The 22,074-nt window shown below is 38.9% G+C and overlaps 1 protein-coding gene across 3 annotated transcripts in view; it reads left to right on the plus strand.

Moving 5' to 3' along the window:
* The window catches only part of INPP4B (inositol polyphosphate-4-phosphatase type II B), a 471,298-nt gene that overhangs the window by 276,461 nt on the left and 172,763 nt on the right, over positions 1 to 22,074 (plus strand). For all 3 annotated transcript variants that reach the window (XM_036763284.1, XM_036763286.1, XM_036763285.1), the window contains exon 13: positions 18,640 to 18,817. In XM_036763284.1, the coding sequence (XP_036619179.1) occupies positions 18,640 to 18,817 (178 nt within the window). The remainder of the gene's footprint in view (positions 1 to 18,639; positions 18,818 to 22,074) is intronic.

The raw sequence follows: 22,074 nt of genomic DNA on the forward strand, positions 1-22,074 counted from the left end.
GGGTAGGTGGTGGAGGGATCGAGATAGGTCAGGGTAGCACCTAGGCTTTGAACCTGAATGACTGGAAAAATGATAGGGCCCTTGACCAAAAAGGGAGGTTGGGAAGAGGGTTAGATTTGGGGAAAGATAAAACCAGATCACCCTGATAACGATTGAGATCATAACTAGAAAGTAGAAAACAAGATGAAAAAATGGACAAAAATCTGTCAACATTCTATTGCAAATTATTTCTGTCAGTAGCACAGAAATGTAGGAGATAGAGCACTGATCAGGAAGACTGTGATTTGAATCCTCCCCCACCCCATTCAGCACTACCTGTGTGACCCTGGACAAGTTACTTAACCTCATTTGTGGCCTCATTTTTCTGAACTATAAAATAAGAGGGTTGGAATCAGTGATCAGTGACCTTTAAGACCCCATCAGGCTCTATATCTATGACCTTTTGACAGTAGAGTCATCACATTTGGACTCTAAATTACAGTCTGTAATTTGGGCATGAAGTAGAAAACTTGAGGCACTGAAGGAAAGGGACAAGAGTGGAGAGAGGACTAAGGAAGTCCTGACAACCAAAATTTGGAAGATATTATGAGACCAAATTGAAAAGAACTGAATGAGAGAAAAATGACAGACATTGTTACTAGCAAAAAAATAATAGTGGAAATCAGCAACTACTGATCGATAAGCCTCCTTTTTCATTCCCACAAAATCCTTTTGCAATAACGTAAGTGCATAGTGTAGGCATTCTTGATGAAACTATGAGAAGGAAAACCGGCAGGGTTTATCAGATTGTATAATCCAGGAGACCCCCATCTGTATAGTCATACGTTTGACTGAAAGGTGTAGTATACATAAGAGGCCAGAGTGCCATTTATTTGTTGACTTAAAAAAGCATTTGATTCCATAGAGGAAAATACACCCTTAAAACTTTTCTAAAATAAAATGTACCCTATGCATACTTTTTGATTCTACAGTGTTTCTTGATAGACACAGCATGGATAACCTTGTTTGATAATGATCTGGAATTTATTATACGGTGAAATATAAAGCAGGGAGACATGTATTTGCCAGTGTCTAACAGAGTCAGAGTGGAAGAGGAGTTCCCTAAGGAAGGTTGAGTCTTCCAGATGCTTGCATAAGATTTTTGCATGTGACATTGTTTGATGGCATCAAGCCTTGGAGCACGGTTCAGATTTCTGAATTAGATGCAACATCATTGTGAAGATCCAAGCCTCCACATATAGTTAAAACCAAGGATGTAAAGAATGTCTATTGTCTTAACCATAATATTCATTTTGAGAGACAGCCCAAAGAGCTAGTCCATCATTATAGACATAGTAGGCAGGCATAGTGAACCAAGTTAGGAATTAAATACAAAGAATGAAGTAAACTGGACTGCATTTTGGAAATTGCATAGCCTTTCATTGACCCCGAGTTTCTCCCAGATTCAAAAGCTCATCTTCTTAACATTGATGTTATTCCAGAACTATATGGCTGTATATCATGCAAGACCACAGTCTCCAAGTAATCAAGGTCATCCAAAGGGCAATGCAGAACATAAATAGGTTTCAAGGTACTATGGATAATGTATTGTGCAGACCAAAAAGATAACATCAAAGAGATATGTAACTAGAAGAGTAGATGAGTCAATCATATGGTGAAGACAAGAGGTGGACAGTGTAGATGATGCATTGAAAACCATATATAAAGTAAGAAGATGAAGAAGATGATATTCGGGCTATTGTATATGCATCCTTGTCAATGATTTTAGAGGAAATAAACAAGAATAACACCAGAGAGAAGTTAGGCATGAGTTGTAAACAGTGCTCTTGGGAGCATGCAGATAATTGATGCATTTTAACAATGAAAAAGTACCTATTCCTACCAAAAATTAGCGCAGGAAAAAGAGTCTGTGGTCACAGATTCTGGTACTACTAGAAACTAGAAAGCCAATTCTGAAGACCTTCCAAATAATTCTTGTTAAGTTTCATAGAAATAACAAAATTATTGGTTGAATGTTGGTCAAAAATCCTAGCCCTACACTCATCTCAAGGTTTATGTTCAGATTATGAGTAAGTTGCCTTAGGAAATTCATCTTGTACTTCCCATAGTAGGATCAAGCACAGCGTAACTAGAAGACATCAATTACTCTATGCCACATTTAAATGAGTGTCAAGAAAGCAGTCTTAGCTAATAAGCTGTTATATCATCAACCACTAATTCAGTGAAGTCTACACACTATCTTTTAAAAATTTTGCATCTCTCCTCTTACCCAACTCAATGTTCTCTCTGTCTCAGTATAATCAGCTTCTAAGATCATAGATTGAGGGCCAGATGGAGTCTTTTTCATTTTCATATGTGAGGGAAATGATCAAAGACCATAAGTTCAGAGAAGCCCATCACTAAAAGGTAGGTAAACAGTGGGGTGTAGGGTGTGTTCAGGGAAGACTAATACTGCTGGTGTGAGGGCTGCTGAGTCCTTTTCAGGGCTGCTTTCCTACTTTGGTGTCCACCTGATGCACCTAACTCTAACTTCCACCTAGCTCCAAGAAGCTGTAGCATGTGTAGAGTCCATACCTCAATAAACCATTTTGGCAGACAGGCTAAACCAGGTGGAGAGTAACTAAGGTGAACACTTCTCCTGGTGGAATGGGCAGATGAGAACAATTTATTCCAACAGCCTGAAGGCAGCTGAAGCAGGCACTGTGGAGCTCTTAGAGCTTGGTTAGACTGCATCTTGAGCCACCACCAGTCATCTCGACTTTATCTTGACACTGGACTGTGATGTCTCTGGAGGAGAGAATGAGGTGGATGACTTTGTGCAACTCTGCCTCACTTAAATCCAATTTATGCCCCAATAAAAAGACATCACCCATGCCATTTAACCATTTTTACCTATCTCAAAATCCTGTGGTGACAGGCAAGTGATGAAGCAGCAGATGCAGATACACTGGGAGTTGTAGTCACAATCCTGTGCACAGGCAGCCTAGATCATAGGGTAATCTCACTGGAAACAGCAGTGGGATTCAGAAGCCCCTTGGGTGTCTGCCTGGGTGTCTGAGGAGCCTTTTAAGGATTGCACTGTTCACCTCCTGGGGTGAGAAAGGAGCTAGAAAAGGTGGCCTAAAAACTGTCTACTTACCTACCCCTGGCCTGATTACTATGGCAGGCGGGGATCCCACCCTGTGGCTGAAACACACACACAAAAAAATCCACCCATAAATTCACATGGACTATTTGTGCTTGACCTGTGGTAGAACATTCCCAGCTCATATTGGTCTGAAAACAGTCAGACACGCTGTAACTTGACTCTAGCGTAATGATATCATTTTGGTCCTTTTCAAGGATGAAGGACAATGACCAACCAGGTCAACAGTGATGCCTTCCTTCCTTCCTTCCTTCCTTCCTTCCTTCCTTCCTTCCTTCCTTCCTTCCTTCCTTCCTTCCTTCCTTCCTTTCTGTCTTTCTGTCTTTCCTCATGAAACTACATATAAAAGTTTACAGAGGGATTACAATTTGCATCGATAGACTGTCACAGATCCTAGAAACTTGGAAAGATTTGTTTCCTATGACTAAAATACCAAGAGGTGTTTTTGAAGTCATTTCTGTGTGATTTTTAATACACTTTTACATGATTATGATGACTTTTATATATGAATTCATCTATTCTGTAGAAAATTCTAAAGTCAAGAAAAAGTAATTTGAAGAACAGGATATAAATTTTAGCTGCTACCCAGGAAGCTGTGGCTTTACAGTAGTGATTGGACTAAACCTGTTGTCTGAGTATGGCTGGCAAATGACCAATGTATGCTTTCTGAGTAAATACTGATATAAAATTAGTATATTTCAATTAAATCCCACATATAATAACTCAATGAGTTTTATTTAAATGAACAAAAATTTCCATTTATATTATATATATTTATAAATGATAGTATCATATGTTTGTGAAGAGATGATAGCTGTAGCTAGTGATCTAGATATCAACAGAGATTCTAAATGCAGTCCTAATCTTTTGTAAGTTAAAAATCCTTTATCTTCTAATTGTTCACTCTTCAAATATTTCTTGTTTATTTCTTTCACATACATATATGTATGCATATGAAAATGTACAGATACTTAAAAAATAGATTTTATGCCCTACTTGTCATGATAGAACAGGATAATAAACAAACCTAAAAAATTTAACCTCATTGAGTTCAAGAGGCCTTAGTGAGGAATTAGGCTTTTTCTTCTTTTGTTACTGGTAAAAAAAAAAAGAGAAGAAGGTGAATGATTGAATGATAGTGTTTGAGGAATGAAAAAAGGAATTCAAGGATCTCCCTTTGGGTCACCTCCATCTTTTCCATGTGGCTTTTTGTGAATGTTATAATAGTCCCCTACTAGACTATAAGAAGTCAACAAGGGCAAGGGTCAAGTTGACTTTGTATCATTCTCTCAATGGTCACCCAATTTTAAAATGAGTTTTGCATTTAATTTACACAGGTTGATTATAGAGCAAAACTGAGCCTTAAGACTTTCTTCTTATCAAGTCTGTCATACTTTACCTATCTTATAGTGGCAATGAGTAAAGTGCTTTCTAAACTGTAAATCTTACATAAGTATGAGGTAGTAGTTTTAATAGCACCAGCAACAACAAAGAACAGAAGCAGTAGATATGAAATAGTCGTGGTAGTAGTAGCAGCAGTAGTTGCAATAGTGGTTGGTAGTAGTACTAGTACTAGTATTTGTACTAATGGTAGCAGTCATAGTAGTAATCATTGTCATGGTAGTGGCAACAGCAGTAGTAGTAGTAATGGTGGTGGTGGTGGTGGTGGTGGGAGTATTAGTAGTAGTTTAATCAGATAAGCAGAAAAATTAGATTATTAGCAGGCAAATCAGAAGTTAGAAGAGAGAAGGGTGATATACAATTGCAAGTGTGCCAAAGAGGATGAAGGGAGTTTTTGTCTATACTTTTAAAAAAAAAAGAAAGTAATCTGAAAACAGTTTATTGTTTAAAGATTTCTTTTTGGAAAGTTACAGAAAGCATTTTGCCTCTGCTGTAAACCACATTTTCTTCAAGCTGCCATGGTTAAGTCAATTCAATTAGGTTGCATTTTATCCAAGAACAAAGTCATGCACTCTAGTTAAAGAGGGAGCTTTCTGTAATAAATATAATAAAAAATGAAAACAGCTTTCTATTAGCCTAACTGTGTGTTCAATATCTGTCATCCCAAAGACAGAAAGTGGCTGAAATGAGAGCCATTTAGCACATCTATTGCCAATAAAACTTTTCTATAGAGAGATTTTAAAAAAAAAACTACACTGGACAGGATCTCAGCCCTGGAAAAGTTAAAATGAAAATGGTACATTTAAAAAATTGAGATGGCTGACCCAAATGGAACAAACACTCATAGCACAAGCAGAATTTATGCTGGGCAGCAAAGACTGGGGAAGGTACACAATTATAGATCCTAACCCTTTCTTTAGCATTTTAAAAGGTCAGGGGGTTATTTTCCTTCACTTAAAACTAAACTTTGAGTGCCTATTTGTAAGGAACATTGAGTAGGGCAATAGATTGGATACAAAATTTAGGAAACAGTGTCTAGCCTCATGCTGCTAATAGTCTAGTAATAATAGACATGGCGCATACATAAACAAGGGAAGATTTTCCTGGAGAAAGGTGATTTTTGAGCTGGGCTTGAAGAGATGAGGAGGAGTTTGAAAGAGATTTAGGTCATCCCAAGCAGAGGAAAGACTTAAAGACATGGAGAAAAGTAAGCAATGGGTTTGGCAGTAGTATAGTTAGTAGTCCAATTTGTCTGAGGCAGAGAGTATATGAGTTTAAATCATAGCCTATCAGCTAGAAGAGATCTCAAAGGTCATCTAATCTACCCTGTGTGTAAAGCATTGACTCCTCAGTATTCACTACAAGTTGACATTCATCCTTTTCTTGAAGACCTCCAGTGGCAATGGAGGTGGGGTGGTGGTGATGGTGGTGGTGGTGGTGGTGATGGTGATGGTGATGGTGGTAATGATGATGATGATGATGGTGATAATGGTGATGATGGTGATGGTGATGATGGGGATGATGGTGATGATGGGGATGTAGTGGTGGTGGTGATAATGTCGGTGGTGGTGGTGATGACTATTTCCCAAGGGAGCCAAAAAGCCTAAAGTGGAAGCACTATTGAAGAGACTTGTTAGGAAGTTTTTTCCCATTCATTAAGTTGAAATCTGTCTTTTTGTAATATTCACCTATTGCTTCTATTTCTCATCCCTGATTGATATCCATAGATATCTGTTGATATCCAAATCCAAGGTTTTCTAAAATAAAGTGTCCCCTTATGTATACATTTTGATCCTACAACGTTCCTTGATCGACACAACATAATCTTGTTTGATAGCTTGTGGTTCTTATTATAAAGTGAAATAGAAAGCAAGGGACACATTTGTCAGTGTCTAACGTGGAGTCAGAATGGAAGAGGAATTCCCTAAAGAAGGAGTCCTCCAGATGCTTGAATCTATCCAAATATTTGCATGTGACATTATTTAATGCCATCAAGCTTTGGAGCTGCACAAACCTGATATGTATCCATTCACATGACAATTCTTCATATACTCGAAGATACCTTTCAGCCCTTCTTTCCCCATCCCAAGCCTTCTCTCCAGGAAAAACATAAAACAAAAAACAAACAAAAAACCCCACAGGTCCTTTAAATGATCTTTACGTGGCATAACTTCAAGCATCATTATGCTTGATGTACTTGTCCCCAGATGCGATATGACTAGGATAGGTCTATTACCTCAATAGTTCCATATGGTTCACCCTCTATGCAAAATGTTGTTAAAACTTTATTAAAGTTATCCAGAATATGTACTCTCATGAGAAGCAGTAAAAGGTTGACTTATAGAAAATTAGAATTAATTTATAATCTAAAATTGGTTTTCTTTTATACTTATGTAGATTTGTTTAGGGGTAAGTTCTCCCCACGCCCCATTCCCACACAAACCCCAAACTGCAAAGGTGCCATTCTAACAAAGAACTGAAAGACACAAGGAAGAGAATCAGTTCTCCTCCCTCCTTTACATCTGGGCAAGACCTGACAAATATTCCCTTTGGCCTTCTGAGAGTATCACCACTAAGTACATTTTACTGACATTCACTGGGATGTGGTGAATTGGATCTCATGCACAGTAATACTATCCAAAACTAAAGGGTTTATGCCAGTCTCTTATAACTGCATTTTGAAACTTAGAGAGTTTCATAGAAGTGAGAGATTAGACAGAGGATGCCTAAAGCAATGTCTTTAATTGGCATGCTTTAACTCACTCAAAGAAAAGTGCTTCAGTTGAGATACCCATGAGAAGGGGTCAAGAAAGGAGGTAGGCAAGGACAGATCTGAATTATAGTCTGGAGAGGCAAAGCTACAATTAGGCCTCTGGAGGATGAAGATCGATGCACAATTCAGCCTGTGGAGAGGAGTCTTGGTCTTGAGTGGGATAGCTTCAGGCCACAGCAAGAAGATGAGAGGGATCCTTAATCCACTGAAAGAAAGCCCTTTCGTTGTAAGGTGCCCACATTATGCCAGGGCTCATCCTCTTCCTTGTTTGATGAACAGTTGTCTGAGTTTCATCCCACAAAACAGAGCTGCTCAGAGGGACCAAAGAGGACCAGATGTTTTATAGCGAGAAGCAAGCTCTCAGACATATCAGATTGCTTTTCCCCTCTGATGTCACAACACCACAGACACCAAGAGTAGGTTTAAAGCCTGAATGGTTCTTTGTTTTCTCATAGATTTTTACTGTTATCTTTTGTTTGCACATCTATTAAATTTGCCCCTGTAGCCTTCTCCCTCCTCCTTCCAAAAAGTCAGCCTTTATAACAATGTTTGTTTTTCAAAATAAAAAGAAGAAAAAAGCTAAAAAATTAGCTAAAAATAAGCTAAAAATTAGCAAAATATATATACATACACACACATATATATACACATATACGCATATATATCTACATATATATGTACGTATGTATGTATGTATGTATCTACCTATCTACATGTCTCTAACATTATTGGGATATTCCATACCTCTCACCTGACATTATATGGGACCTCTCATCTCACCTCAGCAAAGAAGCAAGGTAAACTTCTCATATCTCTTCTTTGTGGCCAATCTTATTCTTTGTAATTAGGTAGCATGCATTTCTAATTATTTTGTGGAGGTTGTTCTTTTCATTTTCATTGTTGTAGCATGCATGCTGTTTTCTTGGTTTCACATACTTCACTTTGCATCAGTTGATGCATTTTTAAATGCTTCTTTGTATTTATCGTCTTACTTGTTCCTTAAATCATAGTAAGTAATATTCCATTACCTTCACATACCACAATCTGTTTGGCCAGTCTTCCAACTGGTAAGCTTCTGCTTTATTTCAAGTTCTTTGCTATCACAAAAGTGCTGCTATAAATACTTTGTATATGTACCCTTTTTTTTGTCAGTGACCTTTTTGTTGTATATATTAGATGAAATTCTCTGGATTCAATGGAATCTCTGAGTCAAAATGAAGATCATCACAACTTTATTGGCACAATTCAAAAATTGCATTCCAGAATGGTTGTGCTGTTTCATAGGTCTACCAAAAAATGTCTCTCTCTCTCTCTCTCTGTAATGCCTCCAATATTGCATATTCCCATTTAAACAAAATAATTTGCTAATTTTCTTTGGGGGAAATAAGACCTGGATTTATTTATTAAATTTATACTTGTTATTATTTTTGTCTGGAGTATATTGCCATCTGGTTGTTAATAGTTTGCAATTCTTCTGACAGCTGCTCATAACCCTTTACCACTTGTCTGTTGAGACATGGCTTTTGTTTTTGTAAGTTTTCTATTTACATTAGATACCACAGCTTTTTCAGAGATAATTGATACAAAGATTTTCAATAAGTTAAGGGAGTGGGGGGGGGGATTTTCCAGAAAAGAGAAGAGTGGAAGTATGTAATGTTACTGAAATGGGATGATTTTCCCTGTCCATTAATAGGCCTATGTGACCACACATGTTCAATCACAGCTGTGATACATCCTGAGTCACATAGAGCCCATTGGGGGAGGAACTTGCCTAAGGAGAGGCTTGGTTACTGGGAAGCTTGCTTGTAGGAAGGCTTTCATACCTTTTGGTACTAAGCTAATTAGGCACTGAGTCATGAGGGTTGTGATGCCTTCTGGCTCTGAGCCTATTAGCCAAAACTATATATGTATTCTGAGGTGAGATTTTGCTTTGGGGGCTTGCTCATGGGAAGGAACTTTTGATAACCTGGATGGAACTCTGAGTAGTCGTTAAGAGCCCTTGACTACTCAGATATTTATGCTCCCCCAATCTGGTGGTGTACGTAGGTGGTTGTATTACTTCGTTCAGACAGTTGGAGCCATATCTGTTGATCTTTGTGCTAATTTCTCTGCTTGTATTTTCTCTCTGCTTCTATTTTCTCTACCTTGAGGGTGCTGACCTTTCCCCTGAAGTAGTGAATGATTTATATATGTTCGATTAAAGGAAGATTGTTGACCCCCTTCAAGTTGCCTTTCCTTTAAGAAAAGCAGATCAAAGAAACTGTGCTACCAGGCCATCTTGGGTGTGCCAGGGTGCTTGCTGTTACAGAGTACTTAAGGTACTCTAAGGTCCAGATGTATTATAAGGGCTTCTGTTAAAAATGTATTCTTTTCTGTCAGCTGTTGTTAGCTATTTTCCTGTTTCCCATTTTTTTTTCTTCCTTTGTTTTCTCAGTTGTCTTTCTATTATAGTCTGTGTATTGAATCCATTTCCAAAGTCATCCTGAATCCCTTTCAGAAATTGGCCCAAAGAATTGATTTTGATCATCTTACCAAATTTAACAAAGAAATTGAAGCCCAGGGAGGTTAAGTGACTGCCAAGATTACCCAGACCAACTCCAAATGAACTGCTCTCTCCACTGCGTCAACATGTCCCTATCTGTTTGGTTGTGTCCAACTCTTTGTAACCCCATTTGGGGTTTTCTTGCAAAGATACTAGAGCGGTATGCCATTCCCTTCTCTAGGTCATTTTACAGATGAGGAAACTGAGGCAAATGGGGTTCATTGACTTGCCCAGGGTCACACGGCTAGTAAACGTCTGAAGCCAGATTTGAACTCAGGGAGATTAGTTTTCCTGACTTCAAGCCTGGCACTCTATCTACTGTACCACCAACTTGAAAATCCTACCACTCCCCCCCACCACATTCCATCATGCTCCACCGCAACCAAATACCTCTACAGAGGCATTATTACATCTAGGTCCCAATTTGTGTAAATAATATATAACATGAAGTAGTTACATGATTGAATTCACACTATTTGAAATTATAATAATATAAAATGTGGTGATGAGTTCCAGCCCAATGGAAATATATCCTGTGAATGTGAGTAATACAGCCTCTTCTGGGAGCTCATTATGTGCATTAATCGGGGCCCTTGCTTAAATGCTTTTGAAGCCTTGTTGCCAGTGGAGGAATGTAGTATTTAATAGTGGACACTCAACTGGGAACTCTTTAGTGATCTTGAGGCAGTGAGACTTTGAAATATTTATGTATTTTGGCACATTTGAGTTTGATGATGAAGGTAAGGGAAAAATACCTTCAGGCATGCCGTCACTTGTTTTGATGTTACTCACACGTCCCTTCTTTTGTGAGCTAAGGTAAAGAGTCCAAGTTAAATTACTGGGGCTTCTGCTACAACATTTCACAATAGCCTTTGTGTAGCTGTCGTTTTCAAACAATATTTACATGCACCAAGGACACACATTGACACGACAACCAAGGCAAAAATAAACAAAACAAAATGCGAATTGAGAGATTATTAGAATGAAAAATAAGATTCTTAAAATCTGGGTTAGGACTTGGCATTGATTCCAAATGTCTTTTTTGTTTCTGAGCTTTTAAGACGTTTATATTTTCAAAAATGCTTTACGTTCACTAGCTTTTTGATCTGAGTACTATAAGTGTTATCACCCCTCTTTCCTAGATAAAGAAATTGAGGGGCAGAAGTGATTTGCTTCTAGCTGTATAGTGGTCAGAGGTAAAATGTGAACTCAGAGTTTCATGACTCCAAGTCTAATAATCTGTCCATTGCCCCAGGCTGTTTGTCTTATTGTCACTATTTTTTACAGTTGTTGCTGTTTAGCTTGTTCTTATTAGTATTCTGGTAGGCAGAATTGATAAATAATGCAAGTAGATAAAATGACTGTTGTTTATAACTGAATTAAAATACTGGGATATAAGGTAAACTCCTGTTAGCATCCTGCAAGCAGATTCAAGGAATGATGCGTTACTTCATCCTCTTCTAACATGACTTGTTTTTTTTCTGCTTGGTCTCTATATTTTCACAGCTTTTCATTACATATAGTTTTGAGGTTGTGGGTTTTTCCGTATGGTGGCATACATTTAAAATATTATTAGATTTTTATGGACCAGTGTTCTCCTCAGGTAATAGTTGTTAACAATTTTATCTATAATGGTGCCCCAGTTCCAGTCTGTTTGGAGAATTTACCAGTATGTTTTGAGGTTTGTATTTTTATTTTGGGATTTGTCATCTGTTTGTTTATGAAGAAAAATGAGTCTCTGGTATACAATACCTGAAGGTATTTTTCCTCTGGCTACTTGACTGTGTCTTTCTAGGTATCCAATAGATACTAAGTGTTTGCAACCTACTAAAAGCCATGTGTTTGTTTCACACCTTTCTATCATATTCTTATATGCATAAACATTGATCATTAAGTCCAAGCTCCTTTACATGCTCCACCCTAAATAGTGCTTTTTAGGATTAAACTTTTAATTTAAATATGAGATAATATATCTGAATGACACAGTTTTCTTGATGTCTACTGACTACCTCTGCCCCCAAGCCAAACTCAACCCTCTTCCTCTCTTGGGCACTGACAAGAGTGGGCTTTACCAAAAGACCTAGCATTTTGAAATAATAGAGTCTTGGGTCTGATCTAATTATTTCCCTTCCTATCAAGGGTAAATCACAACCAGCCACTAATATCTCCTTTTAAGAACACTATTTTTGTTCAGTTGTTTCAGTTTTATGTGACATTTGCTGGCTCCTTTTGGGAGGTTCTTGGCAAAGATAGTGGAGTGGTTTGCAATTTCCTTCTCCGGCTCATTTTATGGATGAGGAAACAGAGGCAGACAGGGTTAAGTGACTTGCACAGGGTCACATAGCTAGTAAGTGTCTGAGGCCAGATTTGAACTCAGGAAGATGACTCTTCCTAACTCCAGACTGGAGCTCTATCCACTGTACCACCTAGCTGACCAAAAAACATCTTAGTCCTCCTATAATACTTGTAAATACGTCTGTGATTAGACTTGATGCCCTGGAATACTGTTTCATTGGCTATAATTTGCATTTAAATATCACTAAAGTGTGTTCTGTTGCAAAGAGAAAATCTCTTTATTTCACTTTTTATTTGCTAGGAAAATGTCATAATAATAACTGAAATGTATAGTACTTTAATGTTACACCTTTTGCTCATTTGAGGATCACAATAAACCTGCAATATCCTATAGGTATTATTATGGTCAATTTACAGATGAGAAAAATGGAAGCTGCGAGAGGCTGAAAACGTGCCCATGCCAGGAATTAGTCCCAGGGCTTCCTGACCAGGTCCAGAGCTGCCGTGCCATGCTATTTCCACTCAAAATAATTTGTAATCGCCTATTAATACAATACCTTTTCCTGGCTGTGAAGCTAGTACTTAGTCCAGCAGTTAGGATTTGCATGATTAAGTTTGGTTTTATCTAATATTTAATAAATTCAATTCAAGAAACTAATCTGGTACTTAGTATGCATAGGGGACTATGCTGGGCACAGAGGGATGTGAGAAGGTAAATAAGAAAGCTTATGGTCTAGTGGGAAGATAAAATTGCATTCATTTGATTCAAGTTAGGCTATGATAAGTCATAAGAAAGTTATAAATTAAATAAAGCTAGTAATAGCTAGCATTCATATGGTGCTTCAGTGTTTGCCAAGCAATTCCATAAGTTATTTCACAACCTCTCTGTGAGGGGAGGCACTAGTATTATACCTGTTTTACAGATGGGAAAAGAAAGACCGACTCACATGGGGAGTTTTGTGTTTAAATATCTCCTGCATTTTTAGAATTGTTACTGATAAGTTTGAGAGTGGCTAGAGGAAGGCATCCAGGCTGATGAAAGGCTTCAAGGTCCTGTTATTTATTGATGGATCACAAAATACAGGGGATCTTCAACCTGGAGAGGCGGCATGAACAGTTATCATTAAGCAATTAAAGGGCTTTTACCTCCAAGAGGGATTAGACTTGGCCTAGTGGGCAGCATGTGGACCAAGGAGGAGAAGTTTTCTTCTCTTTATTTATTTTTGATTTTTGTTAGGAGTAGAAGTTTCAAAAAGAAAGGCATCGTCTTGTTGTAAGAAGGAGCTTCTTAACAATCAGAGGCATTGAAGAGTAGAATGGTGTGTAGGCGGAGAGTTCCTTTCATTTGCCATCTCTAAGTAAAGGCTGAGTGAGTAATTGCCAGTTATGTTGGGAGGGCATCCTTTTCCAGATACCAGCCAGATGACATGACCATGGATCTCCCCTCAATCCCCAAAATCTAAGATTCAATGATTCCTGATGACTTCCAATTTGAAGGGTTAGAACATTTGAGATGGGCCTCGAATGTTGGGAGGGGGACTTTCAAATATTGCTTGAAACTAGAAATTTGAAAAGTTTCACACCACTTTAAAGTTGAATTTAGCTATATTCTTTTTATCTTGATAATTTAATTGTGTCTATAACTGTAAGAAATATAGCACATGTTTGAATAAGAAGGCATTAAACAGGTATCTGAATATTTATGTATACTCAAAATTATTTTTTGCGAGTTGTAGTATTTTTCCCCCATATTGCCTAATTTTTGTTCTGGATACCAACATGGTCTTTTATTGTGAAGATGAATCTTGAAGCCTCACTAGGTAAAATGTTCATCGTTAAAAGGATGAATGAAGCACAGGAATCAGGGCCTGATGCATTAACTCCACTCCAAAGGAGCCTCACACAGCATCTTGAGCCTGAATTATGCCTGTCCTGTTTTAGTAATTGGTGAGTATACAACGGAGGAAGGAACACAGAAAGGATCTAGAAAGGTGAAAAATAAAACCGGGACTAATGAAAAGAGACTCAGAGCCAAAGATGCTGACCATGAAGGAAAACGGGAAGTTGGGCGAAAAGACGAGAGAGCTGGGATTGGGCAGAGTTGTATCTATCTTCCTCAGGTGCAATAAATTCAGCACCATGTGAAAGGACCTGGAGTTTAGGAAACAGAAAACAATTGCAAGAAATAGAGGCAAAAGAAATTTCAAACTCAGAGAGGAAAGCCTGAAAAGGGTGAAAAAAAAATGTCACCAGGTGAAGAGAATAGCAAAGGCAGGAAGGGTCAGGGTGGGGGCAGTCTTAATAAATAAAGGCAGGATTTGAAATGTAGGCCAAAGGAAGCCACTGGTGGCACAAGTCAAAGAGGATATCTTTATAGTGGGGTAAATGAGCTTAGGAAGTGACAGGTGTGCTGAAAAAGAGGTCAGAGGAAGAAAGTGGAAGACCCAGGTAGCCCTGAGCACTCTTCCTTTCCAAGAGCTTGCTGTGGAGGGGTATGTCAGTTCCAATAATAGGACAGTGGGAAGGCGAGCCGTGGTGATGGAAGTGCATACAAGTGAGAAGGAATCATGGAGCTGTTCACAGTCACCTCTTCTCCACCCCGGCTGTCTCTGAGGGATGCCCTGATCTCCCTGACCCCGCTCCTCAGCCCCTGAGTCTTGGACCAGTAGGTGTGTCTGCTGTCTCCTTCACCTTTACAGGCCCTGCAAAGAACACAGCATGAATTGATTAGCTAAAGCCTTTGGTGACTAGGACTTTAAATCCAAATTTAATGAGAAAAAAAGATCAGTGATTCATAAAGGGGAAAATCATTTCCCAAGTCTTCCCCATTGTCTAAAGTAATAGATGCTATTTACGAACTTAAACAGCCAAGTTCAATTCTGTTCAACAAAAAATAAGTTCCTTGCATTCTGCTGGAGGAGACAAAGAGGGTATTCCAATACTTAAACAGAAAAGTTTATGGCAAAGTGATTTCATAAAAGAGTAATTAACTACTTGGGGAGCAGGTGGATCAAGAAAGGATTCCTGAGAAATGGCATCTTGGCTGAAGGAAGGGAAGGGATGTTAAAAGGTAGAGATGAGGAGGGAATGAATTCTAGACACGGAGACTCCTGGGCTCTCCACGAAAAACTCAGTGCAAAAAGAGGAATCTTGGCAGGTCAAAGTGATGCAGATGCCAGGGGAAACTCATCATTTCTTTGGAGCTGTTTTCATTTTCATCATCTTCTCTCCTCCCCCTCCCTAATAAGTTTATATGCCACTTTAATTTGCATGACTAAAAAAAGTGAATATCTGTGCATGTGTAGGTATGCATGGCTGCATAATGTACTTGTACACACTTACATGTACATATGTACGTGTATACATGTGTGTTCATATATATGCATGGGTATTTTGTGTGTATACATATGTGCATGGGTATATGTATGTATGTGTATACATATATGCATATATATGTGGGGGAATATGGGTATATATACACATATATGGGGTGTGTGGGCATATACACATATTTGTTTATATCCATATATGTCTGCATATATGTATGTGCGTGTGCGTATGCACAAAAGTATGTGTGTGTGTGCATACACACACACAGGTTAAAATGAATTTCAATCCAGTTGAATGGGTAAGGAAAGAGCATATTAAGATAAGTAAATGAAGAAAAGATAAAAGAAGTATAACCCAAAGTTTGTAGAGAAAGATGGAGAAGAAAACGGGAGGTAGGGCCATATAGGAACTTTTTCAGGCAAAGTCAATGAACATTCATTAAGCTCCTCCCATGTCCTAGGCCCCATGCCAAGCTGGGAATATAAAGGCATAAGAATAATAGTAACAATAAAAATGAGGACCTAGATATGCAGTAACTCAGAGGCTAATGGGGGAGACAAGTTGCAAATGACTCTATACAAACAAGATAAATTAGAGATAATCCCCAAAGGCAGGTGCCAAGATTAAGAAGCACTGAGAAAGGCTTCATGCAGAAGGTGCGACTTTAGCTAAGAGCCAAAGTAAGCAGCAGGAGCCAGGACTGTAGAGAAGGAGAGAGAGGAAGTTACGGGCATGGGGAACAGCAAGCAAAAATGCCCACAATTGAAAGATGAAATGTGTGCAAGAAAGAGCAAGAAAAAAGATCTTACTGTGGAGGAGAGTAAGATACAAGAGGAATGGTTAGGAAGGAAAGGGGGCACATTATAAAGTGCCATGAAGGCCAAATAGAAAATTTTACATTTGATCCAAGCGGTGATTGGGAGCCATTGGTGTTTCTTAAGTGGGGGTGGGATTGCTATGGCCGGATTTGTGCTTTAGGAAGATCAGTTTGACAACTGAATGAAGGATGGGCTGGCATAGGCAGAGACCTGAGGCAGGGGACCAAGTAGAAGGCTATTGCAATAGTCCAGTGATGTGGGACGATATCAGGGTAGTGGCAGTGACAGAGGAGAGAAGGGAGTGTAATACAAGAAATAATATAAAGGTAGAAATGGCAAGACTTGGCAACTAATTGAGTCTGGGGGAGATGAGAGAGACCTACTGAGAATGACGCCTAGGGTGTGAGTCTGGGGGACTGGGAGGATGGTTGTATCCTTGGTGTAGTAATGGGAAAGTTAGGAAGAGAAGAGGGTTTTGGAAAAAGATAGTGAGTTCAGTTTGGGGTCATGTTGAGTTTAAGTTGTCTATGAGACATCAGGTTTGATATATCTAACACACAGTTGGATATGTGAGAATGGAAGTCAAGAGAGAGCTTGGGTTCAAAAATAGGTCCGTGAGTCATTTGCATAGAGGTGATAACCAAATTCATAAGAACTGATTAGACCACCAAATTAAATAGTAAAGAGAGAAAACAAAAAAAAAAAAGGGAGGTGGGGACAAAAGCCTGTGGAATCCCCACAGTTAGCAGGTTTAACTATACAGGCTATTCCGTCTCTCATCTCTGTGACTGCCAAGGCTGGAAACAGCATTCTTCCTAACCTCAACCTCATGGAATTCCTGCTTTTCTTCAAGGCTCAGTTCATGTGCCACCTTCTCCAGGCAGCCCAGTCTGATCCCACCAGTTGCTAATGCTTGACCCATCCCATATCACTTTGGATTTATCATCACTGTTGTTTAGTCTGTCAGTCATGACCCCATTTGGGGTTTCCTTGGCAAAGATACTGGAGTGGTTTGCTATTTCCTTCTCCAGTTCAAGATGGGGAAACTGAGCCAAACAGGGTTAAGTGACTCATAACTAGTAAGTTGTCTGACTCTGGAATTGAATTGAGGAAGATGAGTCTTCCTGACTCCAGGCCCAGGACTGTATCCAATGTGCCACAGATACATATACACACATGTATTTATGCATATATATGCCTGTGCATATACACATATACATATATAACAGTAATCAATCCAAGTAAATAATAAGGAACGGGAGCTGCTTCTAGTTCTCTGGACTTCATCCATGCACACATACATAAACACACATATACATATGTACACACGTGTGCATGCATGTAATATGTGTATATTTAATTTTCTGTATATACATCATTTCCTCCAATAAAATATAAGTCCCTCAAAGACTGCTTCATTTTTCTTTTTAAATCCCAACCACCTAATATATCATAAACATAGTAGGGACCTAAGAAATGCTTATTGAATAATTCAATGAATGAATGAATAGATCTCTTAAGCGAGAAGAATGTCTTTACTCTTTCTCACTGGGATGTCAGTATGTTTCCATTACTGGGTAAAATTGGATGAAGTCCAGTGAACTGGAAGTAGTTCCTGCTCCTTATTATTTACTCGGATTGATTACATATTTATGTGTGTACATGCACACACGTACACACACATGTAACACATATGTATATGCATGTACACACATCCCATTGGCCATTTAAAAATCAATGCCCCACTTTGTCTATAAGAAAGAATGGAACCAAGGTGCTGCTCCCTCACATGCAAATATCGCTACCACTTAAGGACTAATGCAGTAAGGCACTGTGGTGGGACGGGGGTGGAGGGAGCAGTGGAGGAGGAGGTGAGAGCCAAAAGGACTTTTCTCTGTAGTCATTAACTGGCCATGATAGGTCTCCGAAGATCATGTTATTGGCATTGGATCCATTTTCTTGACCTTCCACACCCATGCATCCTGCTTTGTAACAGAATCTTCTGCACCTCAAACCAGAGTTTTTGGTTTTTGGACTAGTATCCAGAACACCATGGGGATAATTAATTTTGGATATCCCTGCCTAGTGTAGTTAGCCATGAAGAAAGTGCTAGTCCAGAATTTGCACTAGGATTTTTGTTTGTTTGTTTGTTATTAACCTATCAAAAAGGCATCCTTTTAATAAAATCTGAGTCAGGTTCCTTCTAAAATGCGGGTACGCCTACTGGTCAATGAAGAATGATGACATTCACCGTTCCAGGGCTGTGCCATCTGGTATTGGGGCAGCAAAGATCTGGCACTTTCAGCTAACTTCATCCTTCTACTTCTTATTTCAGTACCGGATACCAGTTTATTTACTATTCACCTGAAAACACAGCAAAGGCGAAGGAAGTTCTCGGGAACATCGATCAACTCCAGCCCCTTATATCAACCCACGCAGATGGGCTTCTTAATTCTGCCAGCCAGCATTCTCCAGACAGCCTGAAGAATTCTTTAAAGATGCTTTCAGAAAAAGTAAGAATCAAATCGTAGCTAGAATGTAGCATGGTGGGGGAAGGAGGGGGAAACATAATAACCAAGTCCCTACTGAGCTTTCTTTCTGTATGAATTGCCAATCATAGCAACGAGAAATGTTAAATATGCTCGTCTGAAAAATAATCTTTAAAGCATTACTGAAAGATGAGAAGGGACTAGTCTTATACCTGATTCAGATAGTAGGGAGTATTTTTCCCCATACAGCAAATGAAACCTTTTAGAGACTCAGATTTCATTTCTCTTTTCTTATCATTACTGTCATTTCTTTCCTTTAGTCTTGGCTTTTGTGACATGAGTGAATTCACATTGGAATCTTCTTATTAGTTTTATTCCTTTCCTATGGTGATCATCCAAATTGACTAAGTATGAACAACTCTGTGTGAAAATAGAAATGTCTTCACATTCAAAACAGAGAAATAAGGGTGCCTTGCTTTCGATCCTTGTTCTGTTAGTGGCTAGGGCATATCTTCTAACTGCTGTCTGCTTCAGTTTTTTTCTCTACCAGAGTGGCATAAGGCTATAGATTTACAGCTAGAAGGGTCCTTATGTACCACTGAATCCAACCCCCTCCCTTTTTCCATATGAGATAACTGAGGCCCATTTAGGGACTGCAACTTGCTCAAAGTCACACATCTCTGAGTAGCAAAGCTGGGGTACTAATCCAGGTCCCCTGACTCCTACACTTTCTGCTACACCGTATCAATAAATATTAATTTAATGTTTGAGGAAATGTTGAAAGGCAGGATTTTCTACTGGAGGCTTCCACAGTTGCCTGCAGAGATTAGAAACAGCCTCATGGGACACATGAAACTACTGGAAACCGTTGGATGTCTGTTTTAGGTCTTCCTGAAAACTAAGTCCAGAAAACATCAGCAAGGAGAAGCAGCCAGATAAGTCCATGGTGACAGGGAGGTTAAGTGATTCGTCTAAGGTCACAGAGCTAATAAGTAGCTGAAAGGAGATTCTAACAAACTTAGGTTCTCTGACTCCAAAGCTGGTTCTGTTTCCACTGGTCTACATTGATTAATATTCACATAATGTTGGAGAAGCTATGCAAAATAGAGCATAATTTTCTAGTATGGACTTGTATTGCCTGCAGAGATCAAAAATGATCTGCCACTAACAAAATATGTGCTTCAGGTCTCCCTGAAGACTGCGTTTTAGAAACATCAGCAAGGAGAACCGGTTAGAGAAACTGCCCCGTAGAAGACAGGCTCCTAAGGAAAAGCACAGTGATAAGTGCAAAACTAGGCTAATGCTGTGGGAAGGAAGTCCAGGTATTGGGCTGCATTATAATGATAACACATTTTTGTGGAGCACTTTTAGTGAGAGATCCCCTGTGGAATGACATTCAGGAGAGCTCTGTGGGATGGAAGGATGGGGACAAAACAAGGCACCAGGGTAATCCTGGACAATCCCTTCCCAGCAGTTTCCTGGGTACGTGATCCTATACAAGTTATTGAGACTTTTCAGTCTTGTTTATCGCATTGGAACATGGGGATAAGGATAGTACCCATAATGAGGGGTTATTATAATAACGAGAGGGGTTATTATAATAATGAGATGAAATCAGAATATGAAATATGTATATTAAGTGCTCATTATTTCTTCATTTATTTATTTACTTGTTTATTTATTTTGTAGGTGTAGGGCACTGTGATAGTAGGCACTGGGGATGCAGAGACCAAAATGAAATGGTCCCTGTCCTCAAGAATCTTACTCACTCTTGAAAAGGGTAGGGAACAGTAAATAATGTGAACATAGAAAAGTAAATGTAAAAAAAATACATATATATATATACACACACATATGCATGTGTGTATATATACATATATACATACATGTGTGTATATAAAATTTATAGGGGTACTTTTTCATTTTGGTCTTTGCATCCCCAGTACTACCACAGTGCCATCTATTTAATAATGGAATAATTGAAATAATTAAAATAAATAATAGTAAATATAAATATACACACTGATATATGTATATATATGTATATGTATACACATATATACATATATATACATGCACGTATACACACACACGCACACATATTTATGAAATAAATCCTGTTGGGACTTGGTTGTTGAGGACACAATCAAATTCACTTGCTGTAGGGAGGTGGCACTCGAGAAACTGGTATTGTTGCCCTGGGCTCTCTGCGCCTCACTCCCCATCTATGAAATGAGGTGGCTGGACTAGATAGTCTCTAGGGGCCCCTCCCACCCTAAATCTGTATTCTTGTGATTCTATGAGTCAGAGGTGAAGAGAGGACACATTCCAGATTGTCTGGAGAATGTGCAAAGTCTTGGAGACAGGAATGAAATGCCATGTGTTGGCATGAGCAGATAGAGTAGTTTGACTAGGATGATGAGTTCACCAAAGAGAGTAATGTATAATAAGCCTGGAAAGAAATTCTGAAGTCAGAATATAAAAGATATTAAATTTTAACACAGAAGTTTGTATTTTTTTTTGCTATAGGTAACAGAAAGTCATTGATATGTTTGTAACTATATTTTAGGAATATCAGTTTGGTAGCTGTGGGGGAAAATGGATCAGAGGGGAGGATGCTGGAGGCAGGAAGATAAATTAAGAGGCTGTTGCAATATCCCAAGAAAAAGGGGATGATTGCCTGAACAAGGGGACACTGGACTTAAAAATCAGGAAGATCTACCTTCAAATTTCATCTCAAACACTTAGGAATTATGTGACCCTGGACAAGTCACCTTCCTTCCCTGCGTCTCAAATTCATCATTTATAAAATAAGAGAGTGAGACTCAAAGGCCTCTAAGGTTTCTCCCAGCTCTCAATCTATGATCCTTTGATCCTATGAATGTAGTGAATGGGATACACAGGAGAAAAGAGTGGAGGTAGTGTTGACCAGACTTGGGAACTGTTTGGATACAAAGGATAAAGGAAAATGAAATCATTGACAACTCTTAAGGTCTTCCAGAAGGATGATGGCACCATCAACAGAAACAGGAAAGTTAGAAACAGGGGAGGATTCACTGGAAAAGACATCAAGTTATGACAAGTTGATCTTGAGATGCCTATGGCCTTCCAATTATAAAGGGTAGACAGTAATGTAGAGAGAAGAGAGAGACTGAGGTTGGATACACGGACTAGATCAGGGATAGGGAACCTGTGGCCTCAAGGCCACACGTGGCCCTCTAGGTTCTCTGTGAAGTTTGGATTCAGTCAATGAGCTACACTTGAGGACCTAGAGGGCCACA

Source organism: Trichosurus vulpecula, chromosome 6 (genome assembly GCF_011100635.1).
Source record: "Trichosurus vulpecula isolate mTriVul1 chromosome 6, mTriVul1.pri, whole genome shotgun sequence".
In the NCBI taxonomy this organism is placed as follows: Eukaryota; Metazoa; Chordata; class Mammalia; order Diprotodontia; family Phalangeridae; genus Trichosurus; species Trichosurus vulpecula.